The sequence below is a fragment of the Tenrec ecaudatus genome, chromosome 2 (genome assembly GCF_050624435.1).
Source record: "Tenrec ecaudatus isolate mTenEca1 chromosome 2, mTenEca1.hap1, whole genome shotgun sequence".
NCBI lineage: Eukaryota > Metazoa > Chordata > Mammalia > Afrosoricida > Tenrecidae > Tenrec > Tenrec ecaudatus.
The window spans coordinates 35,782,614-35,807,091 of NC_134531.1; the positions used below are offsets into that span (position 1 = coordinate 35,782,614).

General features: G+C 42.6%; 1 protein-coding gene across 12 annotated transcripts in view; it reads right to left on the bottom strand.

Annotated features, from left to right (window-relative positions):
* Positions 1-24,478, bottom strand: part of CPLANE1 (ciliogenesis and planar polarity effector complex subunit 1) — a 125,838-nt gene that overhangs the window by 10,317 nt on the left and 91,043 nt on the right. For 10 of the 12 annotated variants that reach the window (XR_012782824.1, XM_075540942.1, XM_075540946.1 and 7 more), the window contains 5 exons: positions 18,933-18,966; positions 18,226-18,357; positions 16,036-16,201; positions 13,761-13,819; positions 5,470-5,637 (listed from right to left, as the gene is read on the bottom strand). Coding sequence is in view for 10 of the 12 variants with exons in the window: in XM_075540942.1 (XP_075397057.1) it covers positions 5,470-5,637; positions 13,761-13,819; positions 16,036-16,201; positions 18,226-18,357; positions 18,933-18,966 (559 nt within the window). In the remaining 2 variants the exon portion in view is untranslated. Of the gene's footprint in view, positions 1-5,469; positions 5,638-13,760; positions 13,885-16,035; positions 16,202-18,225; positions 18,358-18,932; positions 18,967-24,478 lie in introns of those variants that run through there. The other 2 variants (XM_075540950.1, XR_012782825.1) reach the window with 2 other exon arrangements.

Genomic DNA, 24,478 nt, shown 5'->3' on the forward strand with positions numbered 1-24,478 from the left:
TCCTACTTGTGTTTATCGGCCAGGCTGGCACAATAAACTATCACAATCCAGCCTTGCCAACCTGGCACCTGTACACAATTCTTAAACCATACATACTTATATAATTTTCAGATATTAATGAAATCACACTTAAATACTTATCATCAATCATCTATCATACATAAAAATGAAAACACAGAGTCAAATTATATCTGATATATCATACTTGAACAAAGGAAATATACGCAATAATCACATACAAATAATATACATTGACAATTACAAGCCTCGCTTTTATAATTGATCAGGTGGTCGTAATTGATAGGTAGAACTACCTTCTACTGCTACCCGTTCTGTATTACCTTTGCCCTCAGCAAGCACCTCAGCTGGCTGTGGTTTTTGGCCTGGCGGGGTGACCCAGACCTTCATTCCTGAGGGATCTGGGTCATTATAAGTCCTGTTAGGATTGGGTTGCTGCAACTTACCATTTACTTTAATAACAGGGCATGGTAACACTAAGAGTCGGCCTATGGGATCTCTGGGATTCCAGACATATTCTTCTTTACCTCCATTATGTAGTACCAGTCCAATTTCTCCTTGGTAATCAGGATCAATCACACCACTTAGTATGGTGACACTCTTCCTGACCTGTTGATCTAAAGGCATGAGAAGTCCAAAGTGCCCAGGGGGCATTCTCAGCTGCCAGTTCAGTAGAATCCGTGCTGTGTTTCCAGGTGGGAGAGTTCCTTTCTTCGGGACCAGGACCTCCAGGCCTGAGGAACACAGGGTTGCTGGGACAGGAAGCAAAAATGCTGCAAGGGGATCACTAGGAGTAATAGTGAGTGGTGCCACTCCAGCTTCCACCCCTTGGTTCCTGGACCCATGAATTCTGGCTATTGGAGACACAACACCCTACATTGGCCGCCGGTTTAGAGTGTATACAGCTTCCTGGAGAACACTGCCCCAGCCCCGCAAGTTGTTGCCACCTAGTTGGCGCTGTAATTGTGTCTTTAGGAGCCCATTCCATCGTTCTATGAAGCCGGCAGCTTCAGGATGATGAGGAACATGATACGGCCAGTGGATTCCATGGGAATGGGCCCGTTGCCGCACTGTATTTGCTGTAAAGTGAGTTCCTTGATCTGAAGCAATGCTCTGTGGGATGCCATGCGGGTGGATGAGGCATTCTGTAAGTCCACGAATAGTAGTTTTGGCAGAAACATCACGTGCAGGGAAGGCAAATCCATATCCAGAGTAGGTGTCTATTCCAGTAAGAACAAAATGCTGTCCCCTCCATGATGGAAGTTTTCCTATGTAATCAACCTGCCGCCAAGCTGCTGGTTGATCTCCCCGAGGAATTGTCCCATATCTTGGACTTAATGTTGGTTTCTGTTGCTGGCAAATGGGACACTCAGCAGTGGCAGTGGCCAAGTCAGCCTTGGTGAGTGGAAGTCCATGTTGCTGTGCCCATGCATAACCTCCCTCCCTGCCGCCATGTCCACTTTGTTCATGTGCCCATTGGGCGATAACAGGGGTGGCAGAGGAAAGAGGAGGACCAGTCTCCACAGCGCGTATCATCTTATCCACTTGATTATTAAAGTCCTCCTCTTCAGAGGTAATCCTTTGGTGAGCGTTCATGTGAGATACAATGAACTAATTTCTTGGCCCACTCAGAGAGGTCTATCCACATACCTCTTCCCCACACCTCCTTGTCACCAATTTTCCAATCATGGTCCTTCCAATTCCCTGACCATCCAGCCAAGCCATTAGCCACAGCCCATGAATCAGTATATAGTTTCACATCTGGCCATTTTTCCTTATATGCAAACTGAATGGCCAGGTGCACTGCTCGAAGTTCTGCCCATTGGGAAGATTTCCCTTCACCACTGTCCTTTAGGGAGATCCCAGAAAGGGGCTGTAGTGCTGCTGCTGTCCACTTACTAGTGGCACCTGCATATTGTGCAGAGCCATCCATAAACCAAGCATGACATTTTTGGTCTTCACTTAAAGTATGGTAAGGAACTCCCCAGGAGGCCATAGGTGCTTACTGGGAGAAAGGAGGCAATGTGACAGGAGTGGAGACTGTGGGCATTTGGGCCACTTCTTCATGCAGCTTACTTGTTCCTTCAGGTCCTGCTTTGGCCCAATCTTGTATATACCACTTCCATTTAACAACGGAGTGTTGCTGCACACGTCCAACTTTATGATTACATGGGTCAGACAATACCCAGTTCATGATAGGTAATTCAGGCCTCATGGTGACTTGGTGGCCCATGGTGAGGCGTTCAGTCTCCACCAAGGCCCAGTAACAGGCCAACAGCTGTTTTTCAAAGGGGGAGTAGTTGTTTGCAGAGGATGGCAAGACTTTACTCCAAAATCCCAATTTTCTACGCCGTGATTCACCAATAGGGGTCTGCCAAAGACTCCACACTGCATCTTTATCTACAACTGACACCTCTAGCACCATTGGGTCAGCTGGATCATATGGTCCCAGTGGCAAAGCAGCTTGCACGGCAGCCTGAACTTGTTGAAGAGCCTTTTCTTGTTCTGGGCCCCACTCAAAAATGGAGGCTTTTCATGTCACTTGATAAATAGGTTGAAGTAGAACACCCAAGTGAGGAATATGTTGCCTCCAAAATCTGAAGAGGCCCACTAGGCGTTGTGGCTCTTTTTTAGTCGTTGGGGGCGCTAAATGCAATAGCTTATCCTTCACTTTAGTAGGAATATCTCAACATGCCCCACGCCACTGGACCCCTAGAAATTTTACTGATGTTGAGGGTACCTGAATCTTTGTTGGGTTAATTTCCCAACTCCTTGTACGCAGATATTATACCAATGAATCTAGAGTCTTTGATACATCCTCCTTAGTGGGTCCAATCAGCATAATGTCATCAATATAATGGACCAATGTGACATTTTGTGGAATAGACAGGTGGTCAAGGTCCCTTTGGACTAAATTATGGCACAGGGCAGAAGAGTTGATGTACCCCTGGGGGAGAGTTGTGAAAGTATATTGTTGCCCCTGCCAGGTGAAGGCAAACTGCTTCTGGTGGTCCTTTGAGACTGGTATGGAGAAGAAGGCATTCGCCAGATCAAAAGCTGCATACCATGTACCAGGAGAAGTATTAATTTGCTCAAGCAATGTAATCACATCTGGGACAGCAACTGCAATTGGAGTCACCACCTGGTTAAGTTTATGATAATCCACTGTCATTCTCCAGGATCCATCTGTCTTCTTTACAAGCCAAATTGGTGAATTAAATGGGGATGTAGTAGGAATCACCACCACCCCTGCATCTTTCAAGTCTTTGATGGTGGCAGTGATCTCTGCAATCCCTCCAGGAATGCGGTACTGCTTTTGGTTTACTATTTTCCTAGCTAATGGCAATTCTAATGGTGTCCACTTGGCCTTTCCTACCATGATAGCCCTTATTCCACATTTTAGGATCTGTTATGGGGGTTCTGCCAGTTACTAAGAATGTCTATTCCAATGATGCATTCTGGAACTGGGGAAATAACCACAGGATGGGTCCGGGGGCCCACTGGACCCACAGTGAGGCGTATTTGAGCTAAAACTCCATTGATAACTTGGCCTCCATAAGCCCCCACTCTGATTTGTGGGTCCTCGAAACATTTTGGTTCTCCTGGAATTAGTGTCAGTTCTGAGCCGGTATCTAGTAATCCCCGAAAAGTTTGATTATTTCCTTTCCCCCAATGAACAGTCACTCTTGTGAAAGGCCTCAGGTCCCTTTGGGGAAGGCTAGAAGACTAACAGTATAAACCTTCAGTGATGTAGCAGGATCCTCCTTACAAGGGACCCGGCCTCCCCTTCATTCAAGGGGTTGTGGGTCTGTAAACTGGCTGAGGTCTGGGAATTGATTGAGCGATCATGACTGTCTATTCTGCTGTTCACCTGATCTACCATTCTTTTGCCTGTACAGATCACATAAATATTTAGTAGGCTTCCCATCTATTTCATTCCTAGGGACACCGTGGCTAAGTAGCCAATGCCATAATTCCACACGAGACAGGTTGCTTTGATTATTATTGAAAACTTGTTGTCTATTATAACCACGCCCACCCTGTCTCTGTTGATTCAGTGCTGACACCTGCTCTCTACCATCACGGGGACCAATCAGCCCCATTGTGGGCAAATGTCGGAGTTCGCTTAGGGCAGTGCCCACTGTTAATCCTGGTGCACATAAAATAGCAATTACAGGAGTCTTAAGAGATGCTGGGGCCCACTTCACAAACTTGTTCCTTATGGTGTGGTAAAGGGTATGTCCTCAGGACACCCCTTGTTGGGTCTATGGGAATATCTTGATAGATCCATTCTAACATACCAATTTCTCTAAGCTTTTGGATGCCTTCCTCTACAGTGTACGAGGTAGGTCAGGTACTTCAAGTTGGTCTGATCTATGCCATCTGGCAGTCCATGCTTCATTGAACCAACCAAATAAAGACTTACATCCTTTTTTAGCCTGTCTCGCAGAGACATTGAAAGAAGAGTCTGTGCTTAGGGGTCCCATATCCAGAAACTCAGACCGGTCTAATATTACATTTCGTGCACCAGTATCCCACACCCTGAGTAACCATTCCCAGGGGTATTCTCCAGGCTTTTGCTTGTACGTATTTGAGAACTCGAGCAGGTTTTTATGTGTGTAGCATGCTTCTTCTTGGATAATCCTCTCAACCTCACCTTTAGGAGGTTTCTGAGACTTACTTTTAGTGACAGGTCTAGCGGAAATAATGGGTGGTGAGGGTGTTTCCTGGGTGCTCTCAGCAATATCTTGTGAGGCATCTTCCTCAGGTAATGCTACTGATGGGCTTTGGAGCTCCACTCTGCCCTCCCCCTCATTCCCATTGATACAATTTTTGTTTGTTTTGCTTTGGGTCCAAAGGTGATCATTTTGAACAACATTGTACTTAATGTCAACTCATGTCCATTTTATGGCTTACCTACAGATGTCACTTTGCACATTTGTTTATCATATCAGTGATACATTTTAATATTTCAAAGAAATGTTAAATATAAGAAACTTTATACTGGGATAATTTTCTGAAGTACACTGTTTAATTAATTCTAGCTTAACAGATTCATAGCCAACCCTACTGAAGGTCATTGCTATGAAGGTCAATGTAGTTTGTGAAGGAGAGTAGCAAAGGAGAGGAGTTGTGCAGATGGCTATTTCTGAGTGAAGATGGCAAGTGAAGAAACAGAAAGGGTGGGTAGAAGGCATTACAGGCACAAACAATAAAGAAACAACTGGAAAGTAAAACCAGACTGAGTAGTTTTCAGAATCACATTAAGTACACTAAAGTACATGGTTAAACCTAAGGTAAAGGTTTACAGTCATTTTGCCTTTTGGTGATTCACAATTGTGAGCTATTTTTGTCTTTGCTTCATTATCAAAACTCAACATGGTAGATGCAGACAAGCTAAATGCGGCTCACAAAAGTAGCCTGACAGTACGATTCCAAAACAGGTCTTACCTGCTTAGACCAGTTGAGCGTTGCTTTCTAGAAACCTGAGCAGTTCTGCTTTTCTTCAGCAATGGTTTCTGGGCAGTTGTTGGTAGCTGCCCAGATTCAGAGAGCAGTTCATTCATGAGACTGTATGCTTGGGAGATTCGACGACTGTAGTGATCAGAGAGTAGCAACCTTCAGATGCAAAGTCAAATGCCAATTATTAAAAGAATCCTGTCCAGTTCTAGAGGGAACGGAATGTATGAAGACCATCTAACATGCACTTTTTCTGATGCTTTCAAAAAGTACTTCTGTAGCTTACCAAATAGTATTATTAATGGTACTAGCATTATGGTCTTGGGAGTGAAAAAGAAGGAAACAACAGAAATAAAAGTCATACGATGATGTGGAGTAAATACTTGAAAACAAACTTATAAACAGGTAGTGAGTCCTTTGGGGAGAGGAGGGAACTGATTGCAATGATCAACACACAACCACACACACCCCTCCAGGGGGACGAACAACAGAAACCATGGGAGAAGGGAGACAGTAGTCATTGTAAGAAATAAAAATAATTTATAATTTATCAAGGGGTTACAAGGGGTGTGGGGGAGATTAGGGAGAAAAAAGAGAAACTGATACCAAGAGCTCAATAGAAAGTAAAGTCCAGTAAAGAATCATGGAAATATTTGTACAAATATGCTCGATACAACTGATGTGTGGATATTGTTATGAGTTATAAGTGCTCCCAATAAAATATTTTAATTAAAAATATTATAAAAGATCTAATGTGAAAAGATAACCTGACAGGATGTGTCCCCAAGCATTTGTATACCAGATTTTGGAAGATTTTGTTAAGATTTATATCCTAGACAGGGAACATCTGAATGTGGATTTTTGGGGGGTTTCTGTAAAGTAGTATACCATTGTTGCTAAAAACAAAATGTATTTGTAGAAACAAACAAAAAGGTAGTGAGTCCTTGCCCCCATCTCCCCTTAGTAAAGATTTCTTTCATTGACCAAAAAGGGGACAATTTTGAAAAACAAGGCTCCTACAGTGAATGAAACCTACCAGCTGCATCATGGAAGGCAGATGTGGTGGTCTACACCAACAAAGATGATCGTACCCAGTGCAACAAACACTGTCGTACCCAGTGCAATTAAGATGACTATACCCAGTCCAATAGAGATGATCATACCCAGTGCAACAAACAATCATACCCAGTGCAATAAAGATTATACCCAGAAATTCAACGCTGCTGGAACACAGGCAGAGCATCAAAGATAAGTAGTTACAGACCCACGGGGCTTTGAGGGGCTGGGGGCGTTTGGCTTACCTCAGTGGAGGCTGGGGTTTGACCTTGGCCCCACCCCTGTCTGCCAGAGTCGGGACCATTTGGGTGGCTAGGTCTCAACAGTCACAGTTTGCTGTCGCTTGTCTCAAACTTGGAGGGCTGTGCTGGGGCATTTTTATGGCCACTGCCTCAGGGCAGGGACTAAACCCTTGCAGCTCCACTGGCAGGATTGGGACTCAGCTACATTGTTGCTTTTGTTTCCCACGCTTCTCTATGTCCCTGCACAGTCTAAGCTGTCTTATTTTTTAATTTTTCTCTCCTCTTTGTCTTTTTCCTGTTCTCCCACACTCCACTACTGACCACTCCCCTTAGCCTAGGGCATTTACACTTGCACCACATCCAGCTAGATGAGCTCCACCCTGTGTGGCTAGCCCAAGGCTGGGGAAAAAACCTGGTTTCCCTCCAGGGGATACTCTGCCCAACTTCTTACAGGGGAATTCCTGCATGTGTACCTGGGGGCATAAGGCAGCTCGGCCAACACTCGTCATCATTCCAAGCTACTTAGGAAGCTCTGACGAAGCTCCACAACACCAAAGCAGGAAACGCACCAGTCTTCTGAGGTACGCCCCTGAGAGGGAAGCCACAGGAGGATAAAGTGGTAGGTTATCCCATAGTGAAATTAGCTGTAGACAGTTTAAGAAGCATTCCTACAAGTCTCCCAGAGAGAACCAGTGTTCTTCCACTCCCTGGAAAATGGCACCTGGATCCTCTAAAACAGTGCAATGAAAACAGACATCAGTCCCAACGACCTCAATGAAAAAAACAGGAGAAACAAAAGGCAATGGCAGAAGATGTCCCGAACATAACAACATGCATAGAAGAAGCAGACATTGAGCTGCCACGGAAAGAAATTTTCAGAAAGCTGCTTGTAGTCATACAGTATGACAGAAACAATACAGAAAAAGGATGAAATGATAAAGGAGATAAAGGCCATACACCAAAGGGTGCTTAGGGAGGAGTTAACAAAAATGAGTAGCAGAAACACGGACCTCGAGATTCGACCGGAGGAAGCAGAGAACCACATCAGTGACTTGGTGGACAGCCAAGCAGACTTTAACAAATGGGAACAAAAATCGAATAAGATCATTGGAGAATCTGAAGAAAACTTAAGAGCTATGTCTGATGCTATGAAGCAGAAGAACATTAGAATTATTGGCTTACCGGAGGAAGACACAACAAAGAAGTCATCTGCAATAATAGAGAATTCTTGGAGAAAAGCCTCCCCAGCTTAATGAATGAAAACCAGGCAATCATTCAGAAGGCTGAAAGAACACCAGCTAAATTGAATCAAAAGATGAAGTCACCAAGGCACATAATAGTTAAAAAACCCAACTTTGAGGAAAAGGAGAAAAATCGTAAGAGCAGCTAGGGAAAATCAAGCAATCACATATAGAGGTTCCCAAATAAGAATATGCTCAGACCTATCAGCAGAAACTATGAAAAATAGGAGAGAGTGGAGTAAAATATTCCAAATTGAAGGAAAACAACGCAAACCCAAGAATACTCTACCCAGCCAAATTATCGATCAAGAAAGATGGGGAATAGTCTTTCCAGACAAGGAAAAACGAGAAGAATACGTTAGAAGAAACCCAGCCCTACAAAAGATCCTTGCCGACCCAGTACGGGCAGAAGAACAACACTCACCAAGCATAAATAAGAGACCACCACATAGAACAACTTCACCCAGAGGACAACAAAGAGAAAACAGACCCCAAGATAGCATTGGCTAAAGGATAGAAAGAACTCAAGAATGATACACACACACACACATGCACGGGAAAGTAGAAAGACACCCAACACAAAAGGTATAAGATGACATCACAGAGTCTGCAGACGGAAAAAATAACCCTATCAATGGCCTGAACTCAGGCATTAAAAGACTTAGACTAGCAGACTGGCTTAGAAAACACAACCCATCAATCTACTGCCTACAGGAGACACATCTCAAGGCTACAGACAAAAATAGGCTGAGAATCAAAGGCTCGAGAAAGGCACACCCAGCAAACAACAATTCAAAAAAATGCAGGGGTTATAATCCTAATCTCGGATAAAATTGACCTCAAAGTACAGACCATAAAAGGAGATATGGAGGCACGCTATAAAATGCTGAAGGGAATGGTAGACAAAGAACCACTAAGCATTGTAAACATATATTCCCTGAATGAGAGACCCGCTGAATACGTCAACCAAACACTCCAAAAGATTAAAAAAGAGATCACAGCCTCAACCATTATAATTGGTGATTTCAATACACCACTCTCTGAGAAAGATAGATCACAGGGAAAGAAACTCAACAAGGAGGCTAGAAATCTAAACACTACAATTAGACAATTTGACCTGATAGATATTTACAGAGCTAGTCATCCCTACACAAATTCACATTCTTCTCAAGCTCACATGGCACATATTCGAAGATAGACCACATTCTGGGGCATAAGGTGAATCTACATACATTTAAGCACATTGATATCATACAGACCACTTTCTGACCACTGTGTCATAAAGCTGGAAATCAACAAAAGGAAGAGGAAGAAAACAAGAGCAAACAATTGGAGGATGAATAATTCTCTACTGCAAAAAAGGAGTGTGTACTGGCACAGATCAGATATGAAATTAGGAAATTTCTAGAAACCAATGACAATGAGCACACGATGTACCAAAACTTATGGAACACAGCAAAGGCAGTTATCAGAGGAAGTTTCATAACAATACAAGCACACCTGAGAAAGGAAGAGAGATTCATGATTGATATGCTGGCACAAAATTTACAACAATTAGAGAAGAGTCAGCAGTACAATCCTACTAATAGCAAAAGAAAAGAAATTATAAAAATTATGGCTGAGATTCGGGAGAGGGAAAATATGAAAATTATGGAAAAAATTAATGCTGCTAAAAATAGGTTCTTTGAAAGGATAAACAAAATCAATAGACCACTGGCAAACCAAACCAAAGAAAGGAGGGAACAAATTTCAATAGCAAGAATAAGGTGTCAAAGAGGGGACATTACAACGGACCCTAATGAAATCAAAAGGATAATAACGCATTACTATGAAGGATTGTACTCCAATGAATTCAACAATTTGGAAGACATGGACAAATTCTTGAAAAAAAACAATCCCTCCCTAGACTATCCTCGGTGGACATCAAGAATCTCAACAGACCCATAGCAATAGAATAAATAGACAAGGTTATCAAGGGATGACCAACCAAAAAATCCCCTGGACCAGATGGCTACACTGGAGAATTCTACCAAGCATTTAGGGAAGAACTTACACCAATCCTACACAAACTCTTCCACAACATAGAAAAAATGACAAACTCTCGAACTCCTTCTATGAAGCTAGTATAACTCTGATACCAAAACCGGGCAAGGATTCCACAAGAATTGAGAACTACAGACCAATATACCTAATGAACATCAATGCAAAAATCCTTTAAAAAATACGAGCCAACAGCATACAAAAGTATATAAAATAAATAATCCCCATGTCCAAGTGGGAATCATACCAGGGATACAGGGAAGGTACAACATATGAAAGACCATTAGTATTATTCATCACACTGACATGAAAAAACTATAAGAACCACATATAATATCAATAGATGCAGAAAAAGCATTCAACAACATCCAAATACAATTCCTGTTTAAGACACTTGAGAAGATAGGAATGAAAGGAAAATTCCTCAAGACAATACAAGATATATATGAAAAACCAACAGCCAACGTGGTAGTCAACGGAGAAAAGACTAACACAATCCCACTGAAAAAGGGGAGCAGACAAGGATGTCCCTTGTCCCCATTCTTATTTAATATCATGCTAGAGGTTTTTAGCTAACAGCATAAGGCAAAGAAGAGACATCAAAGGTATTCGTCTGGGGAATGAAGAGGTGAAACTATCGTTATTTGCAAATAATATGATCTTATATACAGAAAATCCCAAAAGTTCCACACGGGGAGTACTAGAAGCAATAGAAGAGTTTGGTGGAGTGGCAGGATACAATATCAACAAACAGAAGTCCATCGGCCTGTTATACACATTAGATAAGACCACAAAAGAGGACATTTAAAAAGTTGTACCCTTCACAGTAGCTAAGCACAAATTGAAATATCTACGGATATACCTGACTAAAAGAACAAAAGATCTACGCAGGAAAAACTACAGAACACTATTACAAATAACCAAGAGTGACCTCAACAAACGGAAGAACATCCCATGCTCGTGGATTGGAAGACTCAATATGGTCAGGATGTCAGTTTTGCCAAAGGCACTATATACGTTTAATGCAATCCCGATACAATTACCCTCATTTTTCTTCAAGTAAATGGAAAAACTGATTACTAACTTCATATGGCGAGGGAAGAAAAGCCCTGAGTTAGCAGAGAACTCCTCAAGAAGAAAGAGGGCTTGCTTTACCTGACTTTAGCACATACTATACAGGCACAGCTGTCAAAACCACATGGTACTGGTACAGTGACAGATACTCAGGCCAATGGAAAAGAACTGAAAACCCAGAAATAAAATCATCAGCATACAGACAACTGATCTTTGATAAGGGCCCCAAAAATATCAAATGGGAAGCAGATGCCCTCTGAAAAAATGGTTATTTGCCTGCAGAAAAATTAAGCAAGACCCTTATCTCACTCCATGCACAAGAATAAACTCAAGGTGGACCACAGACCTTGAAGTTAAACCCCAAACTATTAGGGCCATCAATGAGGGAATTGGGACCAACTTGAGAACTTTGGCACAGAGAATACATAGGCTATCAGAAATAGGGAAGGACACAACACAGAGGAGGCACAAATTGACAAATGGGATATACTGAAGATAAAACATCAAAAGAATTCACCAAGAGAGTAATAAGAGAGTCCACGGACTGGGAAAACATCTTTAGCAATGACACATCAGACAAAGGCATTATTACTAAAATCTATAATACTCTACTAGTTTCCAAAAAGGAAAAAAACTAATTGCCCACTTGAGAGGTGGGCAAAGGACCTGAAGAGAAGTTTCACAGGGGCAGAAATCTGAATGGCCAACAAACATATGAGGAAATATTCCCAAACTTTAGCCATAAGCGAAATGCAAATTAAAACAATGAGGTACTACCTAACACCCTCAAAGGTAGCCCAATTCAAAAAATCAGAAAGCAACAAGTGTTGGAGGGGCTGTGGAGAGACAGGAACTCTCATCCACTGCTGGTGGTCTGGCGATATCTAAAATAGATGGAAATACAGTTACCAGATGACCCAGCCATCCCCCTACTGGGCATAAACCCAGAAGAGGCAAGAAACAAACCACCACCAGGCATCTGTGCTCCAATGTTCATTGCAGCACAGTTCACAATCGCAAGGAGTTGGAAGCAACCCAAATTTCCATCAACTGATGATTGGATTAAAAACTGTGGAGTTCTACGCATCGCTAAAAAGCAGTGATGAATGTATGAAGCACATCACTGCATGGGAAGAACTGGAGGAAATCATGCTAAGCAAAGTAAGTCAAGCACAAAAGGCCAAGTACAACATGAGTTTGCTGAGGTAAGCTTTTAAAAAAAAAATGCAAACGGGGCATAGGAAAAAGCTATTGTATACAAACATTCCTGGGGTGAGGACCAGGTAATATGGTAGGGACCAGATCAAATACTTGGACACACAACTAAAAAGGAGGTGGGGAAAGGAAAAAATAATAATAATAAAAAAGAAATGGGTAGCGGGGGCACAGGGCACTAATCCACCCAAGGGGAGGTTATTGTTTGTATCTCCACAGGGAAAGAAGGACCAGACTTCAACCCAGTGCTCCAAGATGTGAATGCAACATGCCGGCATGAAGTAGGGAACCAGTGGAGAGGTCTGGGGGGCCAGCCCCAGTACCAAACACTAAGTGGATACATGCCCCTTCCCCCCAGAAGAATTTATTTCAAAAGACGACACTGAATCTGCAGCTCTGGGAGAGGGACATATCTGATTAGAGCACACGGGAGCAGATGAAAGGGGAGGAGGAGAGAGTGGAGCACATCCTGGCCCACCAGGTCTTGAGGACGATGATCCCAATTAGAGCAACCAGAGAGGACCACATGGCCAGCCCCACAATGAGACATGACGCCCCTCACTGACCCATAGCCCCACAGGGGACAACACCAGAGACACAGTGTGGGAATTTCACTCGATCTGACCCTGCCACACCGAGGCAAAACACTAGGAGGGTACAACAGAACAGCAAGGGAACGGAGCGGCGAGGTCCCCAGGGAATGCTGAAAGTGGACTTTGGGGCCAGTGTGTGGTGCCCCAACAGACTGGACTGGAAAACACTCCTAAAGGCCAAAAAACGATACTTGAACTAACTACAAGCTTTTCTTTCTGTGTTTTGCTTTTTTGTCATTGGTTTGTTGTTGTTGTTTTGTTGTATACTGTTGCTTGGTTTTGCTCTGTCTTGTTTTTGTGCATGTTATTATCTCCACAGAACTGTCTAAATAAGATAGGCTGGATGAACAATCTGAAGGAGAAAACAATGGGACTGACAGTTCTGGGGGGACATGGGAGAGGGGCAGGTGGGGGGAAAGGAAGTGGTGTTAACAAATCCAGGGACACGGGAACAATAAGTGACCCAAATCGGTGGTGAGGAGGGTGTTGGAGGCAAATAACCATAACCATCACAGCTAACATTCATCTTGGCTTGCCCCTTGGCATTTGGTGCTATCAGACAACTATCACTAACACACAAAATAGTAGGGCAGATCTTTGATATTGTCATAAACACAAAGTTTTGGATGGGATAGTTGCTAAGTAAGGTATAAGCCCACGGCTTACTCCTTGGAAACCTTATGGGGCAGCTTAAATATATTCTATAGGTATGCTGGGAGTATCCACTCAGCAGCAATGACTTTTGTTTTGTTTGAAGGGACTATCTATGCTGAGGGGGAACAAGCTAGACAGCGAGCTCAGGGGGCAGCTACCAAACTCACCTGTCTTTTTCATGCTTCATCTTCTGTCTTCGCCTGAGTTCCCGGGAAGTCATGTAAAACTGGAGAGAAATACCCAGTTCGTTCATTGTTGTTCAGTTCAAATAATTGAATCATCATAATCCCTCTAAAATTAGAAATTTCATTACTCCATTTTATCAAGAGGTTAAAACCTAATTGTACCGTTCAGCAAGAGTGTAAACATTACCATTATTGATGAAACTTCCTACCCAAACACAAAACATAAAAATGTTCAATTGAAGCATTATGTAATTAAAGTGACATCCAATTTAATTATTAGGAAACATCTACTTTCCTAGTGATGTGGATAAGCACATATCGGACTGCATTGGAAATGACAAACGGAAACCTGCCAGGAACTTGGCTGGTAAAGCAGAAATGAGGCCTTTTAATGTTTGAAAATGCTTTCCAGAAACCTCCTTCAGTGAACTCTCTGCAACTCGTAAACTGCAAAACTTATGGACTATAGGGCCAATGAATAAGGACAGATATACACATCTTATTCCTGAGTAAACTTGTTAGTTACTGGTGTGAGTTACTAACGAGGTCTGAGAGTTCTGCTCCTCTACATACACATCCATGTGAACTCACCTTCTCAAGGGCTTATTTAGAAACAGTAACATAGTCTTACTTCTTTTGATGGAAATTTTAATGAAAATTTACAGTACATCATAATTGTGTGTTGCCACTCAGTCCACCATTCTAACTCATGGCACGACCCCGTAGGTGCAGAGCAGAGATGTCCCAGATGGTTCTCAAGGCTATGAACCAGGTGGTTGTGCCTGCCCTTTGAGCAGCCTTTGGGTGGTTTCAACAGCCCTCCTTTCAGTTGGCAGTCTTGTACTTAGCCATTTGTACTGCAAAGCACACCTTCAATTGTATGACTCCCTTACTGCACAGAGCGTAACCAATGGGCTACTCAATGAAAGCCCCGTAGTTCCTACCCAGCAGCCTGTCCGGGGGGAAAGATGTGGCAGTCTGTTTCGGAAAAGACTGCTTTGGGAATCCAGTTGCACAGTTCTACTCTGTCCTACGGGGTCGCTATGAGTCAGGATTCACCTGACTGCAGTAGGCTTGGTTTTTAATCCTATAAATCCAAAGCGATTATCAGTGACTCAATTCCAACTCGTAACAGTCCTACAGAGAAGGGTAGATTTCCCAGAGAACTGCCAAGATTATAAATTTATGAAAGAAGTCTGTCAACATTTGTCTCATGTGGGTAGGCTTCAACTGTCAACTTAGAGGTAGCGGCGGAGGGTTTCAACCACTGCGCCACCAGCACTCCTTCACTAACCCTGTAACTTCACCCAAATCAAAACAAGTGCCTGCAATCCCGACACAAACGTCTATGAACCACACAGTCCCAACGCCCAGAGTTCATTTATTCTAAATTGGTATACATTTTTAAGCATCTTGGGTATTTGGCTGACAAGGGGGTGATGTTGGAACCCCTCGTCGGTAGAGGAATATAAACACACAAACACTTTCAGTAGTTTTCAACCCAGGTCTGCAGAGCAACCATGGAAAGGTGCTCTTACTCTCACCATGCTTCCCCAGAGACAGCTAAGAAAATGGCGACACTCCCTTTGAAAAGGGAGTTGCTCGCCCTCTTTTGCACCCTCTGTGGCGCTTGCATGGAACAACCTGATCTAGGAAACTCATTCACGGTTTCTCCCAGTGATGCTAAAAAAATGTTTTATTTCATATTACAAGTAAAAGATGAACTTTAACCTACGGATAAGCTAAATGTGCTTTTCCCAATTATGTGATTATCCAAGTAGCATGGCCAGGCTTCATCTTTTGAAGAAAAGGACTCCATCTCGTCAGAGCAATGTTGTCAGGGCTCTGTATGTACTAGATAATTTACACGGTCAATGAAGAAAAAAATGTACACACACAAATGTACCACTTTTCTGTTGGTATGTGATGGGAGCACAATTTTTTGTGTATCTTAAATAACTTAAAGATAGAAAATGGATTTTTTAAATGAGAAAAATGGTTTCAAAATTCATGCAGTCTTTTGAGTTGCCGTTGAATCTCATGGAAAATTGAAGAACAGCTCCTCTTGGTCACTCTACTTGGTTAATGCTAAAGCCATAATCAGCTTGGGAGAAAAAAACAGGATTTAAAATAGCTCAACAGAACCTAGTTTGTAGGATATCCTACTATAGTTTGGTAAGGCCATTTCTTAATTTTTCCTAACATAAGAAAAAAGGGCCCAGATCCTTTGATAATGCCTCTCCCCTTGCAGACTTACTGGACGTGTCCTTGGACAGAAAGGCTCGTGTTCCCGCCCTCTCTTTTCTGCCAGCTGACTCAGGTACTCCGCCATTCTCTCCTTTTGTTTTCTTTTCATCCAGACGCGGATCTCCCTCCTCGCCTTCTCAGTTCTTTGTGAACGTCTGTCAGAAGTGTGCCGAATCCTGACAAGTTTAGCAGGCAGATATCACATGGGTTCATACCTGTCATGCATTAAGTACTGCAACTAAATGCTGCATAATTGGGAAGATTTGAGCATGGCAGTGATAGGATGATAGGTTCCTATTTCTACAAGATTTCTCTGGTGGAACTTGGCTGTGGTCACTATTGATCTGGTTGAAACTTTCTTTTTAACTGCATTCTAATCTGAGATGCTTTTTACCTAGTCCTCCCTAGCATCCTTGCAAGGGCCTACTTACAGGGTGGGCCCTGGCTGGCACCTGGGAACCTAGATTTTGGAAAGGTTCTCACCATTCCCAAACTGCACAGAGTGACCCCTGTGCCCAAACCGTGGACAAACCATGTGGCTTCTGAGGAGCAACTGATTCCTTCCGTGCGTCTGGGATCCTGGTACAAGGTGGGCAGAGGAGGCTACCATGTACAGCCCTCAGTAAAGACCGTGGGCTGAGTATCGAACTTGTAGCCACTGTGGGCCACCTGGGATCCCCCTGAAGAGGATTCTTGGAAATTTAGGTTTAGTTATCTCCGGACTTGGCCCCAATACTCTTTTACACTTGGCTGATTTTCCTTTGACCCCCTTTGCTGTAATAAATTATAACCAAGGGTATGATTATGTGTGGTATCTTGTGCATATTCCAAACAAAACGTCAGGCCTGGGTGCTATTGGAAATACCGACATTGGGTCAGCCCCACACTGACCCACTGCCCTTGCAGTCTTGACGGCTGTCCCCAACTCTTCTGACGCCCCCTACGCTCCTCCTCCCATGCTTAAATAATCTCTTAAGAACAATTCCAACTAGTGTTCTCCTGGCACTTTATAGACCCCACACTGCAGTCACGATCTTGGTAATGAAATTACCATCCACTCAGTCACCTAATAGGAAAACCACCATTCTCCGCTGACCGCCTCCTGTGTTTGCCCAACCCTGCTCTCCTGCACTCTTCAACCGCAGCCCCTGCATTTCAGCTGCTGGCTCTGGCTCCTGTAGTCAAGCTTTAAACTCTCTGCTGACTCCCACTGAGTGAAAATCATATTTTGTTTTGATTCCAATTCTTTTTTAAAATTGTGAATTGACTGAAGTTTATAGAACAGATTACTAGTTTTACATTCAACCATTCATACACTTTGTTTCATCTCCATTTACTGCCATTTCCTCTTTATTCTGATTCTTGATAGCTGTCATATTGATGAAATTTTCATATAATAATTATAATCTTTTTAAAAGGACCAATTCTTATACATGTGACTGAAGCTAACTAAATGTATTTTACAAGGAGATTAAGGTCTATGTAGCCTTCACAATGAAGTCATGATACAGCAGATAATCCTAATTATATAGAAATTGCCTTTCTTTTTTTTCCTCCAGTAGTAGCCTTCTAAGTTCAACTGTAACATGTTTCATTGAGATGATAAGGTGAATCAAACTAGGATATAAGGAAGTATTTGAGAATGAGATGATACTTCCTTATATCCTAGCTTAACTCAGCTCAATTTACCATCTCAGTGAAATGTATTAAAATTGAAGTTACAGATGATCTCTACCGCACTGAGTCTGGTTTTTTGGGGGTGGTACTGGTAGCTGTAAAGGAGCACAGCTGGCAGTCCATAAGGCTGACTATTTGATCTAAGATTACCACGAAGTACACACATTTCAGGGCAGCATTAGGAGTGGCCAGCCTTCATTCTATCAGGAACCATTTCTTAGCCCAGGAAGGATTGCAAGGAAAAACACTTCAACCTAATGTTCCACAGAAAAGCTACTTAAATCTCACAGCAAAGGTTATTGTTTATAGTATTTAAATCATTGATTAATAGGAAGAACCAGGATTTTACATAGGCTGATGAGGTCTTGGGAAACGATATACTGTTGGAAAAAGGAGGGATGACGCACCAAGTGTATTTATGAAGAAAAAATACCTTCTACACTCGGGATCTGGTTCATTAAAATATGGTCCAGTTTGAACATTTTAAAACCATAAATCAAATGGCTCATTATTCAGTGATTACCTGGAGAAAGTCTTAGCTTGTTGCTCTGTTAAGCCAAGCTCTTCACTGGAGACCCCACCTTTTGTAATCAGGTCACTGATGATGTCTGCAACATCACTCAGTCCAGTCATGTGGAGCGGACTGGCTGGAACACTGAAAAAGGCACACGCAATCGGAGAAATAAAAGTCAGCGTCTACCACTTCGTGACTTAAAGCAGCAATGCACATGTAAAACCATGTCCTGCAGGGACAGACACAGCTACCATGTCCTCTATTACTGTCACTGCAATACCGGGTTGGGGGGGGGGAGGGGAAAGGCTGGGAGGGGGCAGGGAAGGTAACAGTAATTGATGTTGGTAAGTACTCTAAATAAATCAGACACAGGTCCAGAAGAAAACCGCTTTAAGTCTTGCCTGCTGAAATTTAAAATATATATTTAGTAAAAGCAAATACCTATGATAAAATAGTAACCCAAAAAAGAGAAAGCAACCAAACTTACTGCCACCAAGTTGGCCGTGACTCATAGAGACCCTATGATGCGAGCATGAGGGAGAGAACATAACAAGACTCGGCGGGCTGGAGCACCCATTCCCACTGGGTACTCAGTATAGCCTTTAAATTGCTCAAACATGTGTAGTATGCGATTTCATGTAACTCTGAACAAAATTCCCAAAACACATCATTTCTGCCCATGAAAAATTGTGAATTAAAACCCCTAGAATATTTACCTCTCATGCAACTCATCACTGTTATTATTCATACCTTTAAAAAGAAAAGAACATTATTAATAAAAATTATAGGGCAGTTTTTTCCATCATTAACCTAATTTACATATAAAAATTTAATTTTTTTTAGCTTTTTGGGTCTACCTTTGTCCGCAGCCCACCTTTTCTACTCTTGAGACTGTACTAAAGGTCCCAAAGTCCTTAGGACTCAGCCTTCGCTCTTGACTTTCTGATGGCACACATAACCGGTAAGCCACTCACTCCTTGAAAATCCCTCCTCTAAACGTGGCTCACTTGTTCTGCCTCTGCTCTTTTGTCAGTGACCATTACCAAGTTGGGTCCTTGGCATTTTTCTCTTCTGGTAGCAATACAGTAGGTTAAGGGTTGGGTTGCTAACCAAAAGGCTGGCAGTTCAAAACTACCTGTCACTCTTCAGGTGACAGATGAGGCTGTCTGTGGCGGTTAAGGCTTAGTCATGGATGCCCTGTAGAGCTCTCCTATCTAGAGTAGCTATGCAGTGAGATTCACTCACAGCGAACAGATGCTCAACTGCAGAGTTAAAGGTGTTTTAAAGCCTAACCCTCTGCTCCTAGCTCCACTCCTATGTTTAAAACTGTGCTGCATATGGTCAAACATCGATCCTAGCATCAACCTAACCATCACAACTCAACTCACAGTGCTTCTGCGTTAGGCACCAGCCCTGGTTGCATGCTCTAACAAGAGCAAGCAGCCTTCATTTTCTCTCTCTACTTTTTATCCATCTAGTCTCTGAGTGCTGACAGTTCCTTATTCAGAAGGTCTCTTGCATGTCTCTGTTCCTCTTTTTCTTTCCCACCACAGGGCCCAGGCTCTCGTTATCTCACAGGTGAGAATACTTTAATAGGTTCCTAACTGGTCTAAGTTGCTGCTGCTGTGGTATCCTGAGGGAAGTCCTATTCAGAGTGACTGTCAGCTGTAATCTTTACGGGAGCAAACCGCACATCACTCTTTCCAGGGAGTCCAAGTTCCAGGGAGTTTGGACTTCTGACCTTTTAGTTCAACAGTTGTGGCCACTCGGGCTTCTTGCTTCCAGAGTAGTCTTCCTCAAAATTTTCTTATTTTACTTCTCGGCCCAAATTCTCCAGTGATTGGCACCCCAAAAGAACTCATTTAAATTCTCAAATGCAATTAACACTTTCTTCAACCTAGCCCACGAGTCCTGTATAACCTCATTTGCGAGCCCTGGCCCTTGGGAGGGAAGAATAGGGCACCAGTGGCCAAGAACCTACAGGAATAACAGATTCCAGGCAAGATGCTTTATATACAATACTCAATGTTGACAACAGTGCTGCGAAGTGGAAATGGAAATTATTAACCTCAGATGTAGACAACTAACAGACAAATGGAATTTAAGAACTGTGAAGGGGAAAATCGTAAGATTTAAAACCAGCTTCTTAGTGGTTTTACTTTAACATGCACTGTTTATTTATTTATTTTAGATGCCAACTCATTCTTGAAGAATGATTATTCCATGTCCACTTCCAAGAGATTTGGAGACAAACATACTACTTTCATTATTCTCTCTCTTTTTAAATCATTTTATTGGGGGCTCCTACAACTCTTAAGACATTCTATACATCAGTTGTTTCAAGCACATTTGTACATATATTGCCATCATCATTTTCTAAATCTTTATTCCTATTTGAGCCCTGATATCAGTTCCTCTTTTTCCCCTCCCCCCCACCCTCCCACTCTCATAACCCCCGATAACATAAAAATTATTGTTTTCATGTCTTAGGCACTGTTTAAATAATAGCAATGCCAACTAAGATACTTTTCTAAGCTGATGGTGCCCGGCTATCAAACGATAGAGCATCTGGGGTCTTAAAAGCTTGAAGATGAACAAGCGGCCACCTAGCTGAGAAATAACAATGCCCACATGGAAGAAGCACACCAGCTTGTGTGATCATGAGTTATCAAAGGGATCAGGTATCAGGAATCAAAGAACAAAAAATCATACCATTGTGAATGAGGGGGAGTGCAGAGTTTGGACCCAAAGCCATCTGTGGGCACCTGGACATCCCCTTACAGGGGGGAACGGGCCAGTCAGGGTGCAGTGTAGCAACAATGAAACATACAATTTCCTCTAGTTCTTAAATGCTTCTTCACCCCAACTATCATGATCCCAATTCTACCTTACAAATATGGCTAGACCACAGGATCTACATTGGTACAGATAGGAACTACAAACACAGGGAATCCAGGACAGACAAACCCCTCAGGACCAGTGATGAGAATGGCGATGCTGGGAGGGTGGAGGGAAGGTGGGGGAGAAAGCGGGAACTGATTACAGGGATCTACATAACCTCCTCCCTGGGGGACAGACGGTGGAGAAGTGGGTAAGGGGTGACGTTAGACAGTGTAAGCTATGACAAAATAATAATTTATAAATTATCGAAGATTCATGGGGGCTGGGGAGGGAGGTGGAAAAATGAGTGGATACCAGTGGCTCAAGTAGAAAGCAAATGTTTTGAAAATAATGAGGGAAACAAATATACAAATGTGATGGATACAATGGATGTATGTGTGGATTGTGATAAGAGTTGTATGAGCCCCCAATTAAATGATTTAATAAAAAGAAAATATCTTTCAAAAAAAACTGGTCAATTGAAAATATTATAAACACTGAATAAAATTATCATTATTGGTTGTCAATATCTGAGAGCCCAAACCAAACCTAACCATCATTCCATTGCAGACAGATCAACTGTTTATCTATTATATCCTATTACATGCTAAATAGGTTTCATTAGAACTAAAGGATATTTTTAAATGCTACTTTCAGATGAAACAGAACTAGAAGTGATGCAAACCTTTCTAAGCCTCGGCTTTAAAATGGGGAGAGCAATGGCGTCTACCTCACAGGCCGCACGTAGACGGGGGTCAATGTGAAACACTACAGAGCCTGGCTGAAGTTGAAGGCTCAGTACATGACAGCCATTATTCTGAGTTCTGATAAGTGACAGATTAGATTTCTCAACTTTAATAAAAATCCAATATTACATTATTTCCAGGGCTTATATTTAACATTTCATGTTATCGAGATATGAAGCATGGTTGCAGTGTATTAGTGTCAGGATGACACAGGTCTGCATGTGAATGGCTGTTGTTAGGTGACATCTAGACGCTTCCACTCACAGTAACCCTGTGTGTACCAGAACAAAACATCACCCGGTCCCGTGCCATGCCCCTCAATTATTGCTATGTTTGAGCCCATTGTTGCAGCCGGGGTCTCAATCCATCTCATCAAGAATCTTCCTCTCATTCTCTGCCCTTCTACTTTACCAAGCATGATGTTCTTCTCAGGAAACTGGTCTCTCCTGACAACATGTCCAAAGTCTGTGAGACAAAGCCTCGCCATCCTTGTCTCTAAGCAGCACTCTGGCTGCACTTCTTCCAAGACAGATTGTTCTTGTGGCAGTCTGTGGTACTGTCAGTAGTCTTCTCCAGCACCATACTTCAAATGCATCCACTTTTCTTCAGGCTTCCTTGTGGAATGTCCAACTTCCACAGGCATACAAGGTGATATTGATAATCTCATGGCTTGGGGAAAGCGCATCTGGGTTCTTGAAGTAACATCCTTGCTTTACAACATTTTAAAGAGGTCTTGTGCAACAGATTTACCTAATGCAATGAGTCCTTTGATCTCTTTTCTAGTGCTTCCATGAGCATTGATTGTGGACCCAAGCAAAATGATATCTTGACAACTTCAATCTTATTTCCACTTAGCATGATGTTACCTATTAGTCCAGTTGTAAGGATTGTGGTTTCCTTACTTTGAGTTGTAATCTATACCGAAGGCTACAATCCTTGATCTTCATCAGCAAGTGCTTCAAGTCCTCCTTACTTTCAGCAGGAAAGGCTGTCATTAAGCCTTTCTCTAATCCTGATACCACATTCTTCTTCATCTAATCAAGCTTCTCTAATTATTTTCTCAACATAGAGATTAAACATAGTGAGAAGATACAATCCTGATGTACATCCTTCCTGATTCCATACCATGCAGTATATCCCCCTGTTCTGTTCTTGATCCATGTACAGGTTCTGCATAAGCACAATGAAGTGTTCTGAAACTCCAATTCTTCTCAAGGTTATCCATAGTTTGTGATGATCCACACTGTCAAATGCCTTGGGACAGTAAACAACTTCTGGTATTCTGTGCTTTCAGTCAAAATCCACCCGACATCGGCAATGATATCCCCTTGTTCCACGCCACCTTCTGAATCTGGCCTGAACCTCTGGCAGCTCCCTAACAGTGTTCTGCTGCAAGCATTGTTGGGTGATCTACAGCAGAATTTTACTTGCATGTGATATCAATGATATTAGTCTATAATCTGTGAATTCTGTTGGGTCCACCTTTCTTTGGAATACATACAAACATGGCCAAGTAGCCGTCTTCCAAATGTCTAGCCTTAGGTGAGTGTTTCTAGTACTTCATTAGCTTCCTGAATCATTTCAGTGGGTATCCCACCAATTCCTAGAGCCTTGTTTTTGGTGAATGCTTTCAGTGCAGCTTGGACTTCTTGCTTCAGCACCACTGGTTCTTGCTCATATGCTACCTCCTGAAATGGCGGTAGACTAGTTCTTTTTGGTACAAGGACTGTGTATTCTTTACATATTCTTGTGATGCTTCCTGCATCATTCAATATTTTGCGCACAGAATCTTTCAATATTGCACCTTGAGGCTTGAATTTTTTCCTTTGGTTCTTTCAGCCTAAGGTATGCTGAGCATGCTCTTCCCTTCTGGTTTTCTAACCCTAGGTCTCCACTCCCACAGGCTTTATCGGACTCACATTACCATGGTCAACTGCCCTCCAAGAAATCATCGCCTCTCTTTAGCCACATTTTGAGTGACCTCGGATCTGAGGGGGCCATAGCAAGAAGACACTGCCTTGCTTGCTGAAAGTGAGCAACACAGTAAAAATTGAAGCACCTGCTGATGAAGATCAAGGAGTGTGGCCTTCATTACGGATTACAACTCAATGGAAGGAGGGCCCAAACCCTTACAACTGGGCTAATAGGGAACATGATGATGAATGGAGAAAGGGTGCACAATCAATGTTCACGAAAGTAGCAGCTAAGGGATCAAAAGAAGCATTGCATTAGGTAAATTTGCTGCACAAGACCTCTTTAGAGGGTTGAGGTGCAAGGATGTCTCTTTGAGGACAAAGGTGTGCCTGATCCAAGCCATGGTATACTCCATTGCATCACATGCATGTAAAAGTTGGACACTGAATAAGGAAGACCATATGAGAATTGATGCATGTGAACTGTGGTGCTGGAGAAGAATACTGGAAGTACCATGGACTGTTAAAAGGACAAACAGTCTGTCTTGGAAGAAGGAAGGCCAAAGTGCTCCTTAGAGGCAAGGATGACAAGATTTTGTCGGACATACTTTGGACATATTGTCAGGAGAGACCAGTCCCTGGAGAAGGACATGTTTGGTAAAATGGAGGGGAGGCGAAAAAAAGGAAATCCCTCAACTAGATGGATGGCATCGGGGCTACATC